Below are 23,247 nucleotides of genomic sequence, written 5' to 3' on the forward strand. Positions count from 1 at the left end.
CAAGCAAAACAAAAAACAGTCTTATCTCCAAAGCGTATATTACTAGACCTCGTCTTCACAATGTCTTAACCATGCTTGGTGTTCCACAGTGTTCTAGATGAGTTTGCTAGCTACCAGTCAAGGCAGTGGCAGCCGTAGTATGGGGCTGGTCAGCAGGAGAGGTGGCCAACGATACAACATCAGCAATGACAGGAGCTGGCTTGGAGAAGGGGAATGGAGTTTGGGATGGACCTTTAGCGGGAGAAAGAGAAAGAAGTGCAGGGATGAGAGACATGTTGAGTAGTATGCCTAAATCCGTCATTAAAAAATAAATGTAGCAATACGTCAGACAACAAGGTAGTCGTTTTCAACAGGAATTTAATTGAGTAAATAATTTAGTAGTACCCTGTGTAGCAGTGGTGCCATTGCTAGTCCAAGGGTGCTGTTGGAAGGTCTGATAGCAGTACTGAATGACACACTCCAAGGTACAGAACAGCTTCACAGCCCCAAAACACTTCAGTTGCTCTTTCATCTTCCCTTGACGTCTGCAGCACTCACACTTAGCCATCTGGGAGGGAATGACAACAAACAGGTCAGCAATTCAAAGGACTTCAACCATTTGTGGACTAAATAGACAGCTCCCAGTTATCAAACCAGGAAGTGGTTGTGAGGTAATCAAATCAAGAGAGTGAGAGACCAGGGCCTGAATTTAGAAAACGTCTCAGAGTAGGAGTGCTAATCTAGGATCAGGTCCCTGCTGTCCATGTAAAACTGATCCTAAATCAGCACTCCTACTCTAAGATGATTGCTACATACAACCCAGAGGTCAACATGCATAAAGATGATTTTAGCTCTGACCTCATAGAAAAGAACAGTGTAATTTGACATGCACGCCTCACTGCAGAACTCCTGCATCTTGCCACCAAAGTGGTTGTGGATCATATTGGGGCTGATGTTGGCACAGTAGGCACACATCCGCCATGGCCCCTTCATGTCGTGCTTGAAGAGCAGATTACAGCCTGTTACAGTCACACAGACACACACAAATAGATAAATATGATGAGGTTAGTTGGTGTACGTGATGAGAGAAAAGGACTACGTGAAAGACGGGTTGAAAATAAATAAATCCAATGACTGAAACTTAAGTCGATATCAGAATGGATGGTCTGGGGCCACGTTAACCTCCCCTTTCATGTAAGAAAGTCATGATCATCATGATTTTAGGGAAAGAGGATCATTTTGTCCATGCATTAAACTATGAGTTTGACCAACTCCAGTCCCCTTGCTTAGGGGGTGTGGGGTCCTCCTGGGGACAATTTTGATATACATAAAAGGACCTTCAATTCCAAAATGAATGAAAATAAAAATGCTGACATCATAAAATATAATTTCCACCTCCAGAAATGAACCCAAAAACATATTGGTAAAAATGATTTTAACATATTGGACCATGCATATAGCCTATGCATGGTCTATATGATCAGATATGCTATTAGCAATATGCATTATCATCTGGAGCCCTACTGAAGCAGCATAGTGGCTATAAAATGTACATAGACAAACCCCATGCTTCAGCCGATCTGCATTTAGCCTAATTGGACACAACATCCTGATTGTTGTTAGTTCTTCTTCTTCTTCTTTTATAATACATATCTATAAATATTGACTCATTATTATTATTCACTCAAATGTATTACAAAGTATGCCATTGTCCTTTTAAGATAGCATTGTTCCCTTTGAGCTGTTGTGTAGTGATGGTCATTCCGAGTCTGCCGGATCATTTGGCTACATTCACCTAAAATAACTGATTATTTGGCTCACAAACGGCTCTTCATTCAATAATAATTGGAAATTGAACTAAAACAAAGATTATTACTGACAAGATAGATACATGTACTGAATCTTTGTCCCTTAACAATGGGAGTCATTGTATTGGTGGATACATGTCATTGTTGTAATCATTTTTGAATATTCAATGTGGATTGTTGACGTCAATCGCCTGTATTCCATGGAGAGAGATGCTACGCTACTTTTACAAACAGAAAACCACATTTTCGTACCCTAGAAAAAGAAGTTGAACTGTATTTTAAGACGGTTAAATGCTCTACTAACAAAAAAGCTGTTAGAATTGTAAGTATATGTATGTCCCTTAAGGTCCCTGTGTAATTGTAATGTGATATTGTACCCCTTAGCTCGATTGTCCATTGTTTGTAATCTATGTATGCTTGTGTTCCCCCTCATGTGCTTTATGTATTGATTTGTTGTTAATAGAAAAAATACAAAATATGCTACGCTACTAGCCTCACACCATGAATATGCATAGCCAACTCCGCAAAAGTGTTGCCGGGATGTCACATGTCCTACGTATATTAGTACACTCGTAACAACTTACGCATTACGAAACTTACACTTGATCAAATAAAACTCACGTAGCATATAAACCATACATTTTTTGTTGTTGACAAAATTTGACACTCCATTAAAAAACTCCTTGCTTGGTGACGGAACGTCGCCACCTGCTGGAGAGAGATATTTTCAACAGAGTTGGGACTCTTCCTCTTCTTCTCTGCCCATGAAAAACTGTAAATCTCAAATATAAAGACTAAAACATCGTCTACCATTGTCAGATCGTGAAATGTGAGTTAAAATACATTTTTATCTGACCAAATTATTATATGGCCTGCAACAAAAAAAGTTTACAAAATGTTATCTGGACCAGAATGAGCCTCTCTCCTAACTATATTGCTCATGTTATGAGGAACTACCATCTTCAGAGAATATTTGTATAATTTATCTGCAGATAATTGATGTCTGCAGCTCAAAAAGCTACAGTAGCTAACAGTATGAAAACCAGGGAGACAAATCGACGGTTTTCACGATTCGGTTCCAGAAGGTTCCAAAAATAACAATTTAAAAAGATGGTTGTTGCGAACGACCAATCATTATCGTTGCGCAGCTGCTCCTAAACCATGCTTGAAACTCCGGTGGTAAAACTGCATTCGTAAAACGATGCCACTCGCGCAATTGAAGGTGTAAATAAATAAAGTTAGCAATGGAAAACTGGGACCCAACTCTTTTAACAAAGGCCAACATTGCTTTAAAAATAAATTTGCCAAAACTACTTTCAAAAGTGTTTTCCTGTGATTGCATTAAGAATTGTTGTGCACGGACTGCTTGTCAGAATACGTTTCCCTCCCCTACATCATTACATTGCAAAAATAGAAGCACTGGAAAATTGCAACCTAACCTGAGTGATAAAGTAGAGGCTTTGAAGTACTTTGTGAGCAGCTACAGTAGGCTACACACCGCTCTACCGCGGTGTTGTGCATTATAGACTATTTAATTCCCGTCATCTGAACATCGGAGTGTTAGCAACAATCATGCATGTCAGTTCAGTGCACACAGCTTAATATACAATGCATTCGGAAAGTATTCAGACCCCTTGACTTTTTCCACAGTTTGTTACGTTACAGCCTTATTCTAAAATTTAAAAAATATCCCACCCCCCCCATCATTCTACACAAAATACCCCATAATGACAAAGAAAAAACTTGTTTTTAGACGTTTTTGCAAATTCATTAAACATAAATACATTTTAGAATAAGACCGTCATGTGATAAAATGTGGAAAAAGTCAAGGGGTCTGAATACTTTCCAAATGCACTGCACGTACGTACGTACGTATGTATGTATGTATGTATGTATGTATGTATGTATGTATGTATGTATGTATGTATGTATGTATGTATGCATGTACATTTTGAGAATACATTTATCATCTGTATTATTGCCTGGCGAGGGAAAGAACTAGCTGAACGAGGGAAAGGACAAGGTGAAAGAGGGAAAGGACAAGGTGAAAGAGGGAAAGGACTAGCTGAACGAGGGAAAGGACTAGCTGAACGAGGGAAAGGACAAGGTGAAAGAGAGGGAGAGAAAGGGGATTCGGTACTCACTCTCGCTGCAGAAGGGCCGATCGATGAAGTCATATTTTATGACTTCTTTGACCAACTTCTCCAGTTTGCAGTATTCACACCTCACTATGACATTACGCTGTTTCTTAAACTCAACACAGCAAGGTTTGGAACAGAACTGCATGGTGCGACCCTGAAGGAACACAACACAAGAGCACAGGAGGACACAGAGCATTAGACAGATACAACTACAACCCCCATCACAAGAGCATTAGACAGATACAACTACAACCACCATCACAAGAGCGTTAGACAAAACTACAACCCCCATCACAAGAGCATAAAAAAAACAATCCCCATCACAAAACTAAAGTTAAATAAAGGTTAAACTAAAAATTAATAAAAAACCCCACAAATTTTACAATCGCCATGACACATCAGAAATGAACAACGAGGTTCAGGAACAAGAGGGGGGTACCTACATTGTACTCGTAGAGCTCAGGTTTCCAGCGGAACTGCTGAGGGCACTGATGGCAGGAGAGTTTCACATGCCCCTTGGGGGTGGAGGTAGAGGGGGGGATCATGGGCAGCCCTGGTTGATGCTGCCCTGCTCCATATGCCCTAGCCATGTCTGGGGCGGCGCCATAGGGTAGAGGTGGAGCAGAGGTCTGGGCTGGAGCGTATGGGTGTCCAGTAGTGGGGACCCAGGACGGGGGATAAGGACGGAAATAGCCCTGGGGTGGTGCTGGAGGGGGAGGACCAGTGGACGAGGAGCCGTTCATCTGGCCCTGCTGGGGGGGAGGCTGGCTGCCTTCGGCCTCCTATCAGATTACATCGTAGGAGAGCACATTAAAAGAGCCATATTATGTATTCTGTAAAATCCGTATTCTAAAGGCTGATTGGCATCTTATTTTTATGTATGGTTCTGCATAATGTATAATTATGTAAAATATACCTAAATGAATGCTAGAAAATACATTAAATCCCTCTCAAATCTACCTAACAGAGACCGAACAGTCTTTAATATACACACACAGAAAGCACAGATCATATGTATCAATCCATTTAACCAATAAATCAATGAGCAGCACCCGGAAGGTCTTGACACAGGTGTAGGAGCAGAAGTTGCGGATGGTGCCGTCCACCATGGCCAGGTGGTACTGAGAGACAGCCTTCACTTTGCAGTGGGTACATGGGAATGCCGTTCCTGTGTGTGACAACAGGAGGACGGTTATTATAGAATGGAAACTTTTTACATACTAGTCAGCAAGGTCACAGATGATCAAGCCTACCGTAAGCCATCTTTAAAACAGTCCAGTAATAAACTGTAGATATCTTTTAAAAAATCGGACTCCATAATAATAACATTCTCAGTACAATCATGTATACTGAACAAAAATCTAAAGCAACATGCAACAATTTAAACGATTTTGCGGAGTTACAGTTTGTATAAGGAAATCAGTCAATTGAAATAAATAAATTAGGCCCTAATCTATGAATTTCACATAACTTGGCAGGGGCGCAGCCATGGGAGCCAGGCCGACCCATCGGGGAACCAGGCACAGCCAATCAGAATGAGTTTTTCCCCACAAAAGGGCTTTATTACAGACAGAAATACTCCTCCGCACCAGATCCCACAGGTGAAGAAGGTCCTGGTCTGGAGTGGTTACACGTGGTCTGCGCTTGTGAGGCAGGTTGCACGTATTGCCTAATTCTCTAAAACAAGGTTGGAGGCGGCTTATGGTAGAGAAATTACTTGTTAATACCACTGCAAATACATTTCAATACCAATTTCATGGTGAAATATTGGTTGAAAAGCTAAATTGTTTCCTGGCTTGCGGGGGAAATCTGCTGACCGAGCCAAGTCCAGAAGCCATTGCAGAGTTTTTCTACTCTCTGACTAATAATTATTGGACTAAATGGAAATGCCGACGCATCCCAGAAAAAAATCTAGCAGTCAGAAACAGATTTCAGACCTTTCAGACAACATAAGGCCTAAAATATCGATAAATAAAATACATTTGCAGACTTCCGCTTATACCATGGTAAAGTCAATGCTACCTGACAGTTCGTTCTGAGGCCAGCTTTTATTGACACAGATGGAGTTGCAGAAGAGTTCCACCTTGCCCTCCGAGTCGGTGCTCTCCAACATGTCAGACATGAGCCTCAGGTCACGGCAGCGTCCGCACGGCATCACCTTGGTGGTTGTCTGTCATACAGAAACAATTGGAAAGAGTGGATAAAACTAGGAGAGATTTGATGATGGCCAAGATGAGACGGGGACTCAGTGAGATAAATGCGCATAATAGCAATAATTTATTCACAGAGAAACATTGAGAGGAACGAGCCTCAGAGGGGAGGCCTGATAGAACAGCGGTTCCCAAACTTTTTCACTCTGGGCGCGCCCCCCCCCCCCCCCCCCCCCCCCCCCCCCCCCCACTCGCACCCATGCCATGTCTATTTCTATGGGCACAAGCACTGTTCATGACAAACTGTTCAACCCCTCTTGTTGGTGGAGAGAATTTTGGGTTAAAGCTTATTTCCTGCAATTCTACACATTTTGTCATGGGTTGCAAAGCAAATTTAGCAGTTTTAAATCTTTTCTTGCAATTGTAAACATTTTGCCACGTCTAATTCATGTGCTATTTGAGTGACAAAAAAAATTACAATAATATATATGGCTAAAGACTAAATAAAAAAACATTAGCTGACATGGGCTAGTTGTAAACAGCACTCTAAGGTATTCAATAACTAACATGACAAGAGGAACTGATAATGCAGTACCTAATGTGTGTTCCACTATTACAACTTTCAACAGTAAGTTTAAAGCCGAACTGAGTTCCTTTTTTTGGGAACTCAGCCGACCCCGGTGCCCCACAGTTTAGGAACCACTGTGATAGAAGACCATATGACCAAGGCTAGACAGTTTTCAAAAGTGGAGTACGGTTTCTATGGAGGACCGTCTGTGTGTACTACTTGACTGTACGTGCTTACCTGCTTATAAGTGCTAATGCAGGTAGGACTACAGAACTTTATGGTGACGCCCTCTACTCGAAGTCTCCGGCAGTTCCTGTCAGCACTGGCGCAGTACTCGCCACAGCTCTCACAGACGTTTATGACCAGGTTGTGGGAGGAGCGGAAGCGCATGAAGCACTCATCACTGCACAGTTTGTGCAAGGAGCCCTGGTGAGACACCTCGTGCTGAATCTGAGAGAGAGAGGTGGATGGAGAATGATCAAATCAGGCAAAATGATCAAGTCAAATAAAACATTTCCTCATGTAACCTCACCTGCGATTGAGTTAGAACTAGAAGTGAACTAGTCGAACCAGTGGTTGTCTGTCATGTCCCTTACCGTGTCACTTTTCTTGCACATACTGCACCTCAGGGTGGCAGGCTCTTGGACAGAAGGCTTGGAGAGAGGCCCTGGTTTCCTCCTGCGGTTGAACACGGAGAGGCAGAACTGGCTACAGAAATCCTTCAGGTTATTGTCTGTAATGACACTGATCACATCTTTGGGGTCCTCGATCTCCCTGAAGATATGAGTTATACAGAATAAATAAATAGTTAGAAACAGCAATAAAGTTAAGAGAATTTTACAGTAATGGGGAAGACAAAAAAATGCAATGTTATTTGGAGCACCACCACAGTTCAGCTGGGACTTGGATGACAGTGGCTGAGTGACTCACTTGAGGCACTGGTAACAGGTTCTCAGTTTGATGGCAGGCAGGGTGAACCCAGTGAGGCAGACGGTGGAGCAGAAGAGCTGGGTGGATCCTTTCCGTTGGAAGGCAGTCTGACCGCGCAGCAGGATCTTAGAGCAGCCTGAGCAGGACACACGCACTGCGTTGGCTGGGTTGGAGCTGCTGGGGGCCTGGGGTTGGGGCTGGGGTGGCTGGGGCACTGGAGCCAGGCTCCTGAGGGTCATTGTTGGCCCCTGTGGAACTACACTTCTTCCTGGTCCAAATATGGAGGTGGTGTTCTGGGAGGCTGCCATAGAGCCTGAAGGAGACAGGGCAGAATCAAGCACCTATTTATTTTATTGTGAATATATACAGTACCAGTCAAAAGTTTGGACACACCTACTCATTCCAGGTTTTTATTTTATTTTACTATTTTCTACATTAAAAGTGTAAGTGTTAAACAGATTCTTCAATGTAGCCACCCTTTGCCTTGATGACAGCTTTGCACACTTGGCATTGTTTTTTGCACACTTGGCACTATTTTCTACATTCTACAATGTAGAAAATAGAAAAAATAATGAAAAACCCTTGAATGAGTAGGTGTGTCCAAACATTTGACTGGTACCGTATGTAAGAGATTAAACAACATGACACAAGTACTGTATCTCCACATCAAATTGAGGAATGTAAATGCCTGCTTATTGGAACCATCTGTAAATATTGGTAAAAAAAACTATAAAAGCTTCTACCATAACCAGAGAGCATAAGATTCACCGCCTTCTAACACTTTGTTTCAACATTTATGATCTTTCCATGTCTCTCTCTCATTGAACAATAGACCCAAATATTTGAACGTAGAAACCCTACCAATAGGATGTCCATACAAAAACAGTTAATTATCAGCAACTTTCTTCTTTGAGAAGAACATACAGCAAAGACTTCGGCACTGATCATTTGAATCCCCAGTCAATCAACCATCTTTAAACAGTCAACTGAACAAAAATATAAAACACAACATGCAACAATTTCAAAAATGTTACTGAGTTATAGCTTATATAAGGAAATCAGTCAATTGAAATAAATTCATTAGGTCCTAAACTGTGGATTTCACATGACTGGGAATACAGCTATACATTGGTTTGTCACAGATACCTTAAAAAACTGGAACATGCTGTCGCACACATCGATCAAGAGCATCCCGAACATGGTCAATGGGTGACGTGTGGTGAGTATGCAGGCCATGGAAGAACTGGGACATTTTCAGTTTCCAGGCATTGTGTACAGATCGTGCGACATGGGGCTGTGCATTATCTTGCTGAAACATGAGGTGATGGCGGCAGATGAATGGCACGACTATAGGCCTCAGGATCTTGTCATCCGTGAAGATCACACTTTCCTGAGATGGTTTGTGACAGTTTGTGCAGAAATGATTTGGTTGTGCAAACCCCGTTTCATCAGCGGTCACGGTGGCTGGACGATCCCAAAAAAGCCAGATGTGGAGATCCTGGACTGGCGTGGTTGCACGTGGTCTGCAGTTGTGAGACCAGTTAGAATATACTGCCAAATTCTCTAAAACGACGTTGGAGGTGGCTTATGGTAAATAAATTAACATTAAATTACCTGGCAACAGCTCTGGAGGGCATTCCTGCAGTCAGCATGCCAACTGTATGCTCCCTCAAAACTTGAGACATCAGTGGCGTTGTGTGACAAAACTGCACATGTTAGTGGCCTTTTATTGTCCCCAGCATAAGGTGCACCTGTGTAATGATGCTGTTTAATCAGATTCTTGATATGCCACACCTGTAAGGTGGATGGATTATCTTGGCAAAGGATAAATGCTCACCAACGCGGATATAAAAAAAATGAGCACTCAATTTGAGAAATAAGCATTTTATGCTAATTTGATCGAGACATACCTTCCCCTCTTCGACATAGCTCCATTGTCAGCATATAGGGAAGCCCCAATGCTGCAACCACATTCGTAAACACATTGTTAATCATAATGTTGAACAGAATAGGACTGACAGAAATGCCTTGAGGAATACAATTATCAACTCCATAATCAGATAAATTGGATCCTATTTTAACTTGAAAAGAACGGATAAATAAGAAGACCAGAACCCATTTATATAACCCCCCCCACCAATACACCCTGTCTTTCCATGTTAATCAGTAGGCCTTTTCTCCACATAGTGTTGTATGCCTTTTCAATGTCAAAAAGACAGTAGCCATTACTTCTTTGATGACCAGAGTTTGTTCCCACTTCATTGATCACCTTTACTAATGCCTCCAAGGTAGATCTACCTTTATGGAATCCACTTTGACATTTGTGTTCAAAGAAATAAGACAGTCCGTTAAAATCTTTTTAATCAGTTTACATAGGTTAAAGGTCAGTGCTATTGGTCTCTAAGGTAAACGGCGCGTTTCCATCCAGGAGGAATAACCCCTTCACTACAGATCTTATTAAATAATCCCAGGAGAATCTTTATGACCTCATCAGGAAGATGCTTAAACACTGCATAACACAATTTATTATGACCGGGGCGGTCCATCCACAGCCTATTAGGGCTAATCGCATCCCATGCAATGTAATCAGCATCCAAAGAGTCAACAACATCCCTCTTCTTATAGACATTAATATGAGCGTTAAAATCTCACGACTGTGTTCAAAGTAACTCCACTATGTAGTCGTGGCCCAAAATTTTGAGAATGACACAAATATGAATTTCCACGAAGTGTGCTGCTTCAGTGTGTTTAGATATTTTTGTCAGATGTTACTATGGAATACTGAAGTATAATTACAAGCATTTCATAAGCATCAAAGGCTTTTATTGACAATTACATGAAGTTGATGTAAAGAGTCAATATTTGCAGTGTTGTCCCTTCTTTTTCAAGACCTCTGCAATCCGCCCTGACATGCTGTCAATTAACTTCTGGGCCACATCCTGACTGATGGCAGCCCATTCTTGCATCATCAATGTTTTGAGTTTTGTCAGCATTTGTGGGTTTTTGTTTGTCCACCCGCCTCTTGAGGATTGACCACAAGTTCTCAATGGGATTAAGGTCTGGGGAGTTTCCTGGCCATGGACCCAAAATATCAATGTTTTGTTCCCCGAGCCACTTAGTTAGGTGCTCCATCATGCTGGAACAGGCATTGTTCGTCACCAAAATGTTCCTGGATAGTTGGGAGAAGTTGCTCCGGGAGGATGTGTTGGTACCATTCTTTATTCATGGCTGTGTTCTTAGGCAAAATTGTAAGTGAGCCCACTTCCTTGGCTGAGAAGTAACCCCACACATGAATGGTCTCAGGATACTTTACTGTTGGCATGACACAGGACTGATGGTAGCGCTCACCTTGTCTTGACACCAGGCCATCCTCCAAAAGTCTTTGCCTCACTGTGCGTGCAGATGCACTCACACCTGCCTGCTGCCATTCCTGAGCAAGCTCTGTACTGGTGGTGCCCTGATCCCGCAGCTGAATCAACTTTAGGAGACGGTCCTGGCGCTTGCTGGACTTTCTTAGGTGCCCTGAAGCCTTCTTCACAACAATTGAACCGCTCTCCTTGAAGTTCTTGATGATCCGATAAATGGTCGATTTAGGTGCAATCTTACTGGCAGTAATATCCTTGCCTGTGAAGCCCTTTTTATGCAAAGCAATGATGATGGCACGTGTTTCCTTGCAGGTAACCATGGTTGACAGAGGAAGAACAATGATTCCAAGCACCACCCTCCCTTTGAAGCTTTCAGTCTGTTATTCAAACTCAATCAGCATGACAGAGTGATCTCCAGCCTTATCCTCGTCAACACTCACATCCGTGTCAACGAAAGAATCACTGACATGATGTCAGCTGGTCCTTTTGTGGCAGGGCTGAAATACAGTGGAAATATTTTTGGGGGATTCAGTTCATTTGCATGGCAAAGATGGACTTTGCAATTAATTGCAATTCATCTGATCACTCTTCATAACATTCTGGAGTATATGCAAATTGCCATCATACAACCTGAGGCAGCAGACCTTGTGAAAATTAATATTTGTGTCATTCTCAAAACTTTTGGCCACGACTGTACATTAGCAAATGTCTTCCCCAACAGGTTAGCCTTTTCTTAATCTGATACAGAGATTATCACCATCAACCAAAACTGGAATTCGAGTACTTTTGCTTCTTCCAGTCATCTTCTTCAACATGGACCAAACATCTTCCAGCTCCGTACCCCTGCCTATTGTAGAACTTACCCGTCTCCATGCATTTCTCTTGGAAGACTTAACGACCCTATACACCAAAACTCTCTTCTTTGGAAATTAACCAGATTTTCAGGAGTCAAAATCTTACGTAATACTCTGTAGGCCCTATTTCGTTCCTCAAATAGCCGCAGAGCAATCTTCAGTCCACAAAGGAACCACACTTCTTTCCTTACCCACTTCACTCACTGGTATATGTAAGTTTGCTGCATTCAAAATAAGAGATTGCCTCTAGGCAGCATCAACAGGTCTCTCTAGAGACAACTCTGCAACAGAGTTTAAACAATGTTCTCCAAACGTTTCCCAGTCCGCTTTAGGAAAGCCCCATATTCTGAATGGTGCCTTATCTGGAATAGTGACATCACAATTGATGGTACATCAAACTGGGAAATGACCACTCCCAACAGTAGAATCATCCATTACACTCACACATTGCTGCAATAGAGTTAGAATCCAGTGTGAGGTCCAGGCAGGATGTAACCCCTCTGACAACATCTATTATTGTACCACATCCATCGTTAAGACAAACTAATGCTCTTACTATCCTCATATCTTCGAAAATCACACAATTAACATCTGTATGTGTGCTTCCACAAACTAATGTGTATTAAAGTCACCACATCATATCTCTCTAGAACCCAAGCATCCTGATAATTCATCAAGCATCGCTACTGATAGTTGTCAACAAGGACTGTAGAAATTGAAAAGCTTAATATGACTACCTGTACTGTAGACTTCCACCATGACGCATTCATATTCAGGTGGAACAGATACTGTATATTACAATATGCAAGACTAGTTGTTCTATCAAGATCTGATTGAACAATAACCAGGAATAATAAAATAAAGATGTGGTCTAAGCCGTCTCTTGAAGACATATCACATCAGGTTTAATCTCTAAATCAATTAGCAATAAAGCTTCTAGCATTCCATTGAAGGAAGATGATAAAACACATAATACAACAATTTATTCTGTTCCTGATCATCTGATGTATCAAGGGTACTGAAACTTCAGTAATGTTCAGTATTTCTTGGAATGCCTTCACTACTTTCATTATTCGTGCAGTCCTGCTCTCTCTTTCATATAGCCGATGTTGATTGCTTTACACAAGAAAGCTATGAAGTCTATACGATTTACAACCATGTATTTATGCTCGCGTGTCACATTGACACTAGTCCGAGGTGCCATGGACCCCCTCGATGCTATGGGCATCCTAGAAGCAGCCACCACTGACTGCTAATGTACTGGAACCAGAGCATTTAGATCAAAAGGCTTGTTCATTTTCCACACAGCCTCCACAAGGGATACATTATTCGTTACTTGGTACCTCTGCGCTTCCATGGCTTGTATTGTACTTCACATCACCAGTATGCTGCACTACGCGCTCACAGTTGCATCATTTAATTTTGTATCAGATCTACATTTCCGTACACTTCATCCCCACCACACCTTGCACATCTAATATAACATTTGTACACATTAGCAATATGCTCTGTCCTTTGGCATAAAAGCACTGAAGTGGAGATGGTACATATTCTCTGACAAGGTAACATAGCATTCCTAGCACCGGCTCCGACGCTCGTCGTGGCAAGGCTTGCAAACTATTACGGACTACAAAGGGAAGCACAGCCACGAGCAGCCCAGTGACACGAACCTACCAGACATAAATAACATATATGCTTGCATCGAGGCAAGCAAAACTGAAGCATGCATGAGAGCATCATCTGTTCCGGACGACTGTGTGATCACGCTCTCTGTAGCCGATGTGAGTAAGACCTTTAAACAGGTCAACATTCACAAGGCCGCAGGGCCAAACGGATTTAATTTAAAAAATATACATTTAACCTTTATTTAACCAGAAAGGGCTCAGTGCATCACTTGGGCCAAGCTTCCTGCCCTCCAGGACCTCTATACCAGGCAGTGTCAGAGGAAGGCCCAAAAAACTGCGAAAGCCTCCAGCCATCCTTGTCATAGACTGTTATCTCTGCTACCGCACGGCAAGCGGTAGCAGCTCCTGCCCCCATAAGACTCCTGAACAGCTAATCAAATGGCTACCCAGCCCCCATTTTTACACTACTCTCAGTTTATTATCCATGCATAGTCACTTTACCTCTACCTACATGTACATATTACTTTGACTAACCGGTGCCACCGCACATCGACTCTGTACTGGTACCCCCTGTATATAGCCTCGCTACTGTTGTTTTATTGCTACTTAATTGTTATTTTTACTTCAGTTTATTTGAGTAAATACTTTAACACTTTTTTCTTAAAACTGCATTAAGGGCTTGTAAGTAAGCATTTCACTGTAAGGTCTCTATACCTGTTGTATTCGGCGCATGTGACAAATAACATTTTATTTGACTTTTTAAATTGGATTTGTACTCTGATTGGCAATATCCCTTCAAAGTTTTCAAAGTTTAACAGTACCGTTGTGGGATACACTCGACTGCCACTTTTCGCTCAACATCCTTTTTGCTTCAGTTACTTTCCCACCTTTCAAGGAAGTCATAACTTATTCTATGGTTACTGTTAGTGGTATCCCAGCAGTTACCCCCATTTGGCCTTAGCACCGGGATATAGCATTTCACCCGATCCTCATTAAGGGTCAGAATTTTCTCCTGTATCATTTTACCATTTGCATAAATCAATAATTTGCCAATGGTTCAGGGAAAAAACATTTTGTAGCGCTCTTCTACCGTATAGTGTCCTGTTCTAGAGCCTAATTTCAACACCACTCAATTCCCCAGCAGTATTCAGACCTCCATCACGATCCCTTCTGTTTCTCTTTTCCTACTTACAACAGCTGTAAAAGGTTGATCCCATCATTATCACAATCAAAATCAATTTCATTACTGCTAACTAAATGAAGCACCTGCAATGCTGACCACAGTCACAGCACAGTCATGCTAGACCTCAAAAATAAAGAAAACGTCTTCTGTTTGTACCGTCTTATTACACAAAATCAAACGCAAGTAGATCTTGTTCAAGGAAGTCATAACTTCTTCTATGGTTACTGTTAGTGGTATCCCAGCAGTTACCCCCCAGCAGGTTCTCCCATCTCAGCCAAGGAATTATGTAGCTGTTCATTCAATTATTGGTCACCTCCCTCACCAAGGTCTTTCTTGCCCAGTTTGGTCAGACAGCCAGCTCTTAGCAGAGTCTGGGGGGGGTTCCACATTATTTCAATTTCCAAATTATGGAGACCACTGTGCTCTTGGAAACTTTCAACACTCAAAATTGTTTTAAACCCTTCCCCAGATATATACCTCACCACAATTCTCTCTCTGAGATCATCGGACAGTTCCTTGGACTTCATGGTATAGTTTCTGCTCTGACATGCACTGTCAACTGTGGGACCTTATATGGACAGGTGTGTTTCTTTCTAAATCATGTCCAAACAATTGAATTGGCCACAGGTGGACTTCAAGTCGTAGTGTCATCTCAAGGATGGTTGAAGGAAATTGGATGCACATGAGCTCAATTTAGAGAGTAATAGCAAAAATTCTACAAAAATATATAGTTTTTAATTTGTCATTATGGGGTATTGTGTGTAGATAAGTGAGAAAAAAATATATTTAATCAATATTGAATTCAGGCTGTAACACAACAAAATGTGGAATAAGTCAAGGGGTATGAATACTTTCTAAAGGCACTGTAATATGCTGATTCTCTCACCAGTGGAAGAGCCATAGGAGTTTCCTCCTCCAACGGAAAAGACAGAACTGATTCTCAGCTCCTCCTGTAACATACAACACAGAGCAGAGTCTGTATAATAATAATAAAAACACAGTATCACAGAACCATCAAATCAAGTGTGTGAAAGCTGGGGGAATATTGATTGAAGACAGGGCATGGGAGCATTGGCTGACCTCAGGAGTTGTGTTGTCCAGTTCCTCCTTGATATTCCGTGTTGAGGGTAGAAGGGCACAGTCATATCCTTCATCTATGGGCTCATCCTTGATGTTCATGAGGGGAGAGATGGGGGGCTCTTCTCTGTCCCCCATCGCTGGGTTCTGGAACACATTCTCTGACCTCTGGAGGTCAGGTAAAAGGGACGAAATTGATAAATGAAGGAGACAAAAAAAATGTAATGTTCATAAAAGCATTTACACTACCTGTATACTTAAGTCATACAGTAACAGACCTCTTGACGGCTGGATCCCCCAGCCGTAGACCGATTCAGACTTCCTTCATCTGACAGAAATGGAGAAAAGGCAATTAGTGTGCATAGCATGTGCATGAAGCGGAAAAACTATCAAATTAATGTTTTTTATTAAAATGAGTTATAACTAGCAGGACAAGGTTGCTTACCCAAGCTGTTCTCTGGTAAAGGGGACAGAGAGTGGTTAGTTGAAAGATGACTTTCTCCTTGTATGGTTAGTCTGTACTCAGCAGTTTGACTAGCCTCCTCAGAAGCTGTCAAAAGAATGACTGTTGTTAATCATTGCACAAGAAGTAGGCCTAAGTAGTAAGAAATGTAAAAGTTATGTTGAGAAGTAAGAAATGCTTGAGGAGGTACATCACAGGACAACTCAGGTTAGACATCATGGTTTCATTCTCACTTGTTCTAACTTTGGAAAGTGAAACTGCATCAAGGAATCTGTCAGTCGCATTTTGATCATCATCCTGAGTCTCTGCATGTTGTGTGTCAGGTCGTCCGGCTGACTCTCTGTCAGACTCCACATCACCCAATGCCATCTTGGGCAGGGCTATGTTCCACTCCTCCTCCTCCTCCTCATCTACCCCAAACACAGGAACCCCATCCAGCTCGTCTTCTTGCTCGACCACCCCCAGACCAGCCAGGGAGAAGGTGGCACTGGTAGGGTGAGAGATGTGAGGGAATACATGCCCCTCATCATCACTGCTAAAATCATGGTCGACGTCAGGCCGTCCGACTGGTTCTGGTACATCAAAGACTGGTCCGGTTGTGATGCTGCTCCAGAGAGATCTGGTTGAGAGGGGAGTGTGCTGCCTCTGGGACTCACCAGCCATGGGGGCTGAGAGCTTCACCGCCTCATCAAAAGCCTTGGACAGTCGGAGTTCATGCTGTGGGGAGGGAGACAACCAGTTACGACTTTGTTCCTATAGTATTAATAGTGCAGCATATTGAGGGGGAATGTTCTGACTGGGGTTTGAACCAGAAACCATATTGCATACAGAACAAGCACACTACTGCCTGTGCCATGAGGGACCATACCTCTGAACAGTTACTGTAGTAGGTACACAGCCGTAGTGGCCCTTGCTTGCAACAGCGACCCTGATCTGCGGTTATGGACTGTCTGTCATAAAGTTTCGGACCTCTTGACATAGACCGTTGTACACTTACACAGTAATACAATCTCATAACGTACTTTTGACAGAACTGTGGGCCCATCTTTGATACGAGGGTTGATTGTTCTACGAGCACTGCTACGTTAGCTAGCTAAATAGTTAGCTAGCTAACGTTAGCTCGACTGTAACGTTTAGCTAGCTACTAATGCAGTTGAAGAGGGACATATATGATACTGGCTGTAACACGGCTGAACAGAAACAGATGGCTAACTAGTTAATAAGATAATGTCTTAATTATTTGTTTACATATTTTCACCTGAGATTTTTGTTTAGCCTCCTCTGACTCCGCCATGTTTTTGTTGCGCGCTGTTCTTCTCGGGGGAGTTTCCTTTGGCTTTGCCGCTAACGCTAGCTAGCTAGGATGCACTGTTTCACAATGTTATTGTTAGAGACAGTGCAAAAGCGAGTTCACACTGTGCACGAGGTAGATTACTATTTGCAGGATGTGTCTGAAATCATTTTCATGGAGGAGGCATTCTAATATGTGTTATTAACTGCTAGCTAGCTTTTCAATGGGAAGTTGCATGCACATCGAACTCTCCCTTTCTGCTGGTATGGCTGTACCGTAAAGCGCCATAGCTTTGCGCATACTCTGTTTATGGTCTGGTAATTTGATTCAATAACACAATACATGAAAATGTAACCCATCAGTAGATAAACATGGTACATATTATCTGAATTTGTACTCCATTCTATGGCTAGATAGCCAATCTGGACACCTTATTTAGTTTTCCAAGCTAAAATCCCGCATATTTGGATTAGTCCAGTACCCTACTAAGTAGTTTAGCATTGACGTTGCAGATCGAAATGAAGTCTAGATTGATGGGTAATATTACAGATAAAACAAGAAGACAGATATTCACACCGGATATACAAACCTGAAGCATCCGGTTGGAATGTCCACTCCCCAAATATGGTGAAGAGAGGAAGCCAAGTGGCTGGCAGTAATATAGCGAGATGGAACTGGGCCGACATTCTGCTAGTTTTCTAATCGAAGAAAACCCCGATCTCAATACAATTTTCTGTTCACACAACTAAAATGTGTTACGAATAGAGTGCATTAAGCTTTGTAGACGTGACGTTGTTCACAAAGAGTACAAGGGTGAATTTAGTAATTACACACGCGCACTTCACAGAGAAGGCGTTCCCTAACGAAAATATGCAAATAATGATAGAATTCACCAATAGGATCTAGATAGTTCGTGCCCACCTCCTTGCTTGTTCTGCCCACTATGCTTCATTTTATACCATTGAAAACGACACAGATGAACGATCTTGGGTTAGTTATTGTTCTAGCTAAATCGTTTATTCCCAGCTGCAACGCTCAACGTTTCTCATAGGTCAAATAGTCAACTAAACGTCAACAGGAAGCAGGAAAGGAGACTCGACATTGTTGTTGATTTGTTCTAGCTATCGTCAGCGAACTGGAGATCAATCACTTGTACAGAGAGGGGGTATAGATAATTTAGCAAGCAAAAGTCATTCACAAGTTACAACATGGCCATGACGGCGGTGCGGTCAGGGGGAGCGGGAGGACCAGCCTCTTTGTCTCGGTTCCGCGGTGCACTGGTTGCTGCGGTGCTGGGAGACTGCGTTGGTGGAGAATTTGAAGGTGCAGAGGAGGTGCCCATGGACCGTGTATTGCAGCATTTGAACGGATTGGAGGATGAGAGTCGCGGCGATGGTGAGACAAGATCGATCACTATTAATATTGAAAAACAAGTATTTGTACTGTCTTCAGTACAAATACTAATTTGTCTTCAGTACAAATACTCACATGTATCACCATGCATCTACCTCAGCCCCCCTCCTCGCTTAATCCTAATCCCTATAAAATATTTGGATTGCTCAATGCAACATTAACCTATATTTAATGGGAAATGGCTACACATTTATAGCAGTCTTCTGTGAATGTGCCTCTAAGCCTAATATCAGACTCCCACCACCACACTATCATATCGTCATCATCATCATCTGTGTGTGTCCAGGTATTCTGCAGTACAGTGATGACACTGCCATGACGCGCTGTGTTGTCCAGTCTCTGCTGACCAGGGCAGGGTTCGATGAGCAAGACATGGCACGCAGGTAAAGTAGACAGTTAGGGGTCTGTATGTGTATTACAGTTTCAGTAGTATTAAGTATCTATAAAATGTAAATATTATGTTGGGGTGCTTTTTCTCTGCAGGTTTGCAAAGGAATACAGCCATTCTCCAGGGCGGGGGTACGGGGCAGGTGTGATCCAGGTGTTGAGGAAGCTTGCATCTCCACACCTTAATGATGTCTTTCAGCCGGCTCGGGCTCAGTTCAGTGGCCACGGCTCCTTTGGGAATGGTGGTGCGATGAGGGCTGCACCTTTTGCGCTGGCTTTCAGTAACCAAGTTGACATTAGGAGGGTTAGTGATAGAATGTGTGGTGGGGGCGAGTGGCTACAATGGCTACCATTACTGGCCGTCCTAGAAAACCAGCTAGAAACTCAACAGATTTGCTGTTTAAAGAGGATATAAGGCTACTGTCACCCTAACAACCATTCCAATTTGTCTGTCTTCATTTAGCTGGGCACTGCCATACTTAAATCCTCTCTCTCTTTCTCTGCTCTCTCTGTATCTCCTATTTCTCTCCCTCTCTGCTCCCAGTACTCCAGGCTTGGTGCGATGCTGACCCACTCCTGTTCTCTGGGTTACAATGGAGCAGTGCTCCAGGCCCTCGCGGTCCACCTTTCTTTACAGGGGGGTTTGGAACTGCCACATAGGCCTACGTTTATCAACAAACTCATCTCAGAGATGGAGGCAGTGGAAGCAGAAGATGCTGCTCGCAGTGACTCGAGAGTGTAAGTATTTAAACAGATAGTAAAAAATAGTTTATGTTAATTTACCAAGTGCAAAGGATACAACCAGTGAAAACAGTACAGTGAAATTCTTACCTTGAGAGCTCTTTCCCAACAATGCAGTGATCGTAGTAGTAATAATAATATACAGTGAGCTCTAAAAGTATTGGGACAGTGACCATTTTTTGTTGTTGTTTTGGCTCTGTACTCCAGCATTTTGGATTTAAAATTATATTATGACTGAGGTTAAAGTGCAGACTGTCAGCTTCAGGGTATTTTCATCCTTATCGGGTAGAACGTTTTAGAAATTACAGCTCTTTTTTTACGAAGTCCCCCCCTTTTTTTAGGGGTCCAACAGTATTGGGACAAATTCACTTACACTAACGTTCAAAAGTTTGAGGTCACTTAGAAATGGCCTTGTTTTTTGAAGGAAGCACATTTTTTTGTCCATTTAAAATAACATCAAATTGATCAGAAATACAGGACATTGTTAATGTTGTAAATGACTATTGTAGCTGGAAACGGCTGATTTTTAATTAGGATCACCACATTATTTTAAGAATGTGAAATGTCAAAATAATAGTAGAGTGATTTATTTCAGCTTTTATTTCTTTCGTCACATTCCCAGTGGGTCAGAAGTTTACACACACTCAATTAGTATTTAGTAGCATTGCCTTTAAATTGTTTATCTTAGGTCAAATAAGGCATTGTGTAATTTATGAGTCTCTTATTGTAAATAAGAATACAATATGTTTCAAAACACTTCTACGTTAATAAGGATGCTACCATGATTACGGATAGTCCTGAATTAATTGTGAATAATGATGAGTGATAAAGTTGTAGACGCACAAATATCATACCCCCAAGACGTGTTAACCTCTCACCATTACAATAACGGGAGGTTAGCATTTTTTGGGGGGTATGATATTTATGCCTTATGCAATGTGTGGTTGAGGTAGGTTTATACATAAAACATGACTGGTAGTAGGATATAAATGTAAACAGGGCTGAAAAGTGACTGAATATACACTAGCGGTCAGAAGTTTTAGAACACCTACTCATTTAAGGGTTATTCTTTATTTGTACTATTTTCTACATTGTAGAATAATAGTGAAGACATCAAAACTATTAAATAACACATGGAATCATGTAGGAACTTTTTTTTTTTTTTTTACAAATCAAAATATATTCAAATAGCCACCCTTTGCCTTGATGACAGCTTTGCACACTCTTGGCATTCTCTCAACCATAATATGGACTCTGTCTTTTACCAAATAGGGCTATCTTATGTATACCAACCCTACCTTGTCACAGCACAACTGATTGGCTCAAACGCATTAAGAAGGAAAGAAATTCCACAAATTTAACTTTTAAGAAGGCACATGTGTTAATTGACTACCTCATGAAGCTGGTTGAGAGAATTCCAAGAGTGTGCAAAGCTTTCATCAAGGCAAAGGGAGGCTACTATGAAGAATCTGAAATATAAATATATTTTGGTTTGTTTAACCCTTTTTTTGGTTACACATGATTCCATATTTATTATTCCATAGTTTTGATGTCTTCACCATTATTCTACAATGTAGATAAGAGTAAAAATAAAGAAAAACCCTGGAATGAGTATGTGTGTCCAAACTTTTGACAGGTACTGTACTTGTAAACTAGAGTAATAGAGTTATTAGAGAATGACGTCGTGATGTGTGTTTTGTCCTATATTTTTAATCCCAGCCCCTCGTCCCCGCAGGAGGCCTTTTGGTAGGCCGTCATTGTAAATAAGAATTTGTTCTTAACTGATTTGCCTAGTTAAATTAAGGTTAAAAAAAATCCAAATAAATGGTCTGTTTCCACGCCAGGCGTGGAAAAATAATAATTTTGGTATCTCAGAATGTTGGCAAATCTCACATAGAAACTTAATTGGGAGAAAATATGTTTGACATGCTTTTTACATTTGTATCACAGACTATTTTTGAGAATGTCATGATGAAAGTGGCAATTTATGCACTTGGTAGACCTATACGTGCCTCCTGTAAGACCCTATGATCTGTGAACTGTACATGCTACATCTTGGTATCATTATACTGCTTTTTGTGTGCTCTAAAATATGGAGTGTCTAAATTATTTATATATATTATACTTTTTTTTTTTACATTCATTTATTCAACAATTAAACATATTATTAACACCCCATTTTTTTATTTGGCTTATTTTTAGACATTGTTTGAAACAATTAACAAACACGTCAAATTTCCTGAGTGGACTCTGGGCTATCCTGTTGTGGAATCGCCCAATGATGAATTCAAACATAAGGGTACGCCTTTTTTAGGGTGCTTGAAGAAATAACCGTTGCACGGAGGAGAGTTTTTGGTTCTCAACTTTTCTTTCGTCTTGTTCTGTTTTGTATCTCCAGCTTCAGCGAGTCAGAGTTCCCATTCTGTGATCGACTGCACAGAGTCAAGGACCTGATGGAAAGGAACAACAGTGTCAGCATTGAAGAGGTCATATCTGAGTTAGGTCAGTATTGACTTATGGGGTAAATACAATCTACATTCAATGGTGGCATTATCCCTCTAGGATTTTGTTATTCTCTACTGGTCTTGGAATATAATTTCCTAGTTTATCACTTATCACTAGCTAGTATGATAAACTAGCAATTTTAGTTCACTCTAAATATGTACTTCTTTCTGTGTTTGTACTCAGGCAATGGCATTGCAGCCCTGCATTCTGTCCCTACTGCCATCTTCTGTGTGCTGCACTGCCTGGAACCCCGGGAGGGTCTGCCTGAGCGCTATGGTGGCCTGGAGAGGACAATGGCGTACAGTCTGGCCTTGGGGGGAGACACAGACACCATTGCCTGCATGGCGGGGGCCATTGCAGGGGCACACTATGGAATCGATGCTATCCCCCAAATCTGGCAGCGGTGTTGTGAAGGGGCAGAGGATGCTGATATAAATGCTGAGCGCCTACACACTCTGTACCACCAGGCACCAGCTGAGGGAGACTCTGGGACCGACAGTCAGCCACACACAGCAGCACATGACCCCCCCAACCAATAAATGACTTTGACAGAGATAAACATACATTGATAGCTATTTCATACATCATCTTATTCTGTGGTCCTCCTTCTGTCATTGTTGAACAAATTAGTCTGTCATGAAAACCCCCATTATGGATTTAACATGAGTTACTGTATGTCATCTTTTTGATGGAGAAAAGTATTTAATAAACAGTTTTTAATGTCAGAAGCTTTATGATGTATTTGTGTGTGTGTTACTGAGAATGTA

At 41.7% G+C, this 23,247-nt stretch overlaps 2 protein-coding genes across 4 annotated transcripts in view; one reads left to right on the forward strand and one right to left on the reverse strand.

Annotated features, from left to right (window-relative positions):
* The window catches only part of LOC139384132 (zinc finger MYM-type protein 4), a 28,059-nt gene extending 10,358 nt beyond the window's left edge, over window positions 1-17,701 (reverse strand). Inside the window, exons 1-16 of one of the 3 annotated variants that reach the window (XM_071128806.1) lie at window positions 17,402-17,701; window positions 16,377-16,860; window positions 16,126-16,230; window positions 15,959-16,008; window positions 15,684-15,848; window positions 15,490-15,553; window positions 7,577-7,889; window positions 7,243-7,420; window positions 6,884-7,096; window positions 5,951-6,098; window positions 4,981-5,096; window positions 4,372-4,710; window positions 3,932-4,082; window positions 838-998; window positions 385-547; window positions 115-231 (exon numbers count right to left, since the gene is read on the reverse strand). In XM_071128806.1, coding sequence (XP_070984907.1) covers window positions 115-231; window positions 385-547; window positions 838-998; window positions 3,932-4,082; window positions 4,372-4,710; window positions 4,981-5,096; window positions 5,951-6,098; window positions 6,884-7,096; window positions 7,243-7,420; window positions 7,577-7,889; window positions 15,490-15,553; window positions 15,684-15,848; window positions 15,959-16,008; window positions 16,126-16,230; window positions 16,377-16,860; window positions 17,402-17,437 — 2,803 coding nt within the window. In that variant the 5' untranslated portion in view covers window positions 17,438-17,701. Of the gene's footprint in view, window positions 1-114; window positions 232-384; window positions 548-837; window positions 999-3,931; window positions 4,083-4,371; window positions 4,711-4,980; window positions 5,097-5,950; window positions 6,099-6,883; window positions 7,097-7,242; window positions 7,421-7,576; window positions 7,890-15,489; window positions 15,554-15,683; window positions 15,849-15,929; window positions 16,009-16,125; window positions 16,231-16,376; window positions 16,861-17,401 lie in introns of those variants that run through there. The other 2 variants (XM_071128807.1, XM_071128808.1) reach the window with 2 other exon arrangements.
* Window positions 17,702-18,434: 733 nt separating this feature from the next.
* Window positions 18,435-23,205, forward strand: LOC139384141 (ADP-ribosylserine hydrolase). The gene is made up of 6 exons (XM_071128824.1): window positions 18,435-18,829; window positions 19,134-19,230; window positions 19,331-19,538; window positions 19,779-19,972; window positions 22,374-22,477; window positions 22,664-23,205. Exons 1-6 carry the CDS (start codon window positions 18,643-18,645, stop codon window positions 23,017-23,019), a joined length of 1,146 nt encoding a protein of 381 aa, XP_070984925.1. The 5' UTR covers window positions 18,435-18,642; the 3' UTR covers window positions 23,020-23,205.
* The last annotated feature ends 42 nt before the right edge of the window (window positions 23,206-23,247 follow it).

This window comes from Oncorhynchus clarkii, chromosome 25 (genome assembly GCF_045791955.1).
Source record: "Oncorhynchus clarkii lewisi isolate Uvic-CL-2024 chromosome 25, UVic_Ocla_1.0, whole genome shotgun sequence".
NCBI lineage: Eukaryota > Metazoa > Chordata > Actinopteri > Salmoniformes > Salmonidae > Oncorhynchus > Oncorhynchus clarkii.

Bases quoted from the DNA above. Each gene is read 5' to 3' on its own strand.
- LOC139384141 (XM_071128824.1), top strand. From the start codon at position 18,643: ATGGCCATGACGGCGGTGCGGTCAGGGGGAGCGGGAGGACCAGCCTCT. The intron at 18,830-19,133 runs GTGAGACAAGAT...GTGTGTGTCCAG, and splicing joins GGATGAGAGTCGCGGCGATG to GTATTCTGCAGTACAGTGAT. The intron at 19,539-19,778 runs GTTAGTGATAGA...CTCTGCTCCCAG, and splicing joins ACCAAGTTGACATTAGGAGG to TACTCCAGGCTTGGTGCGAT.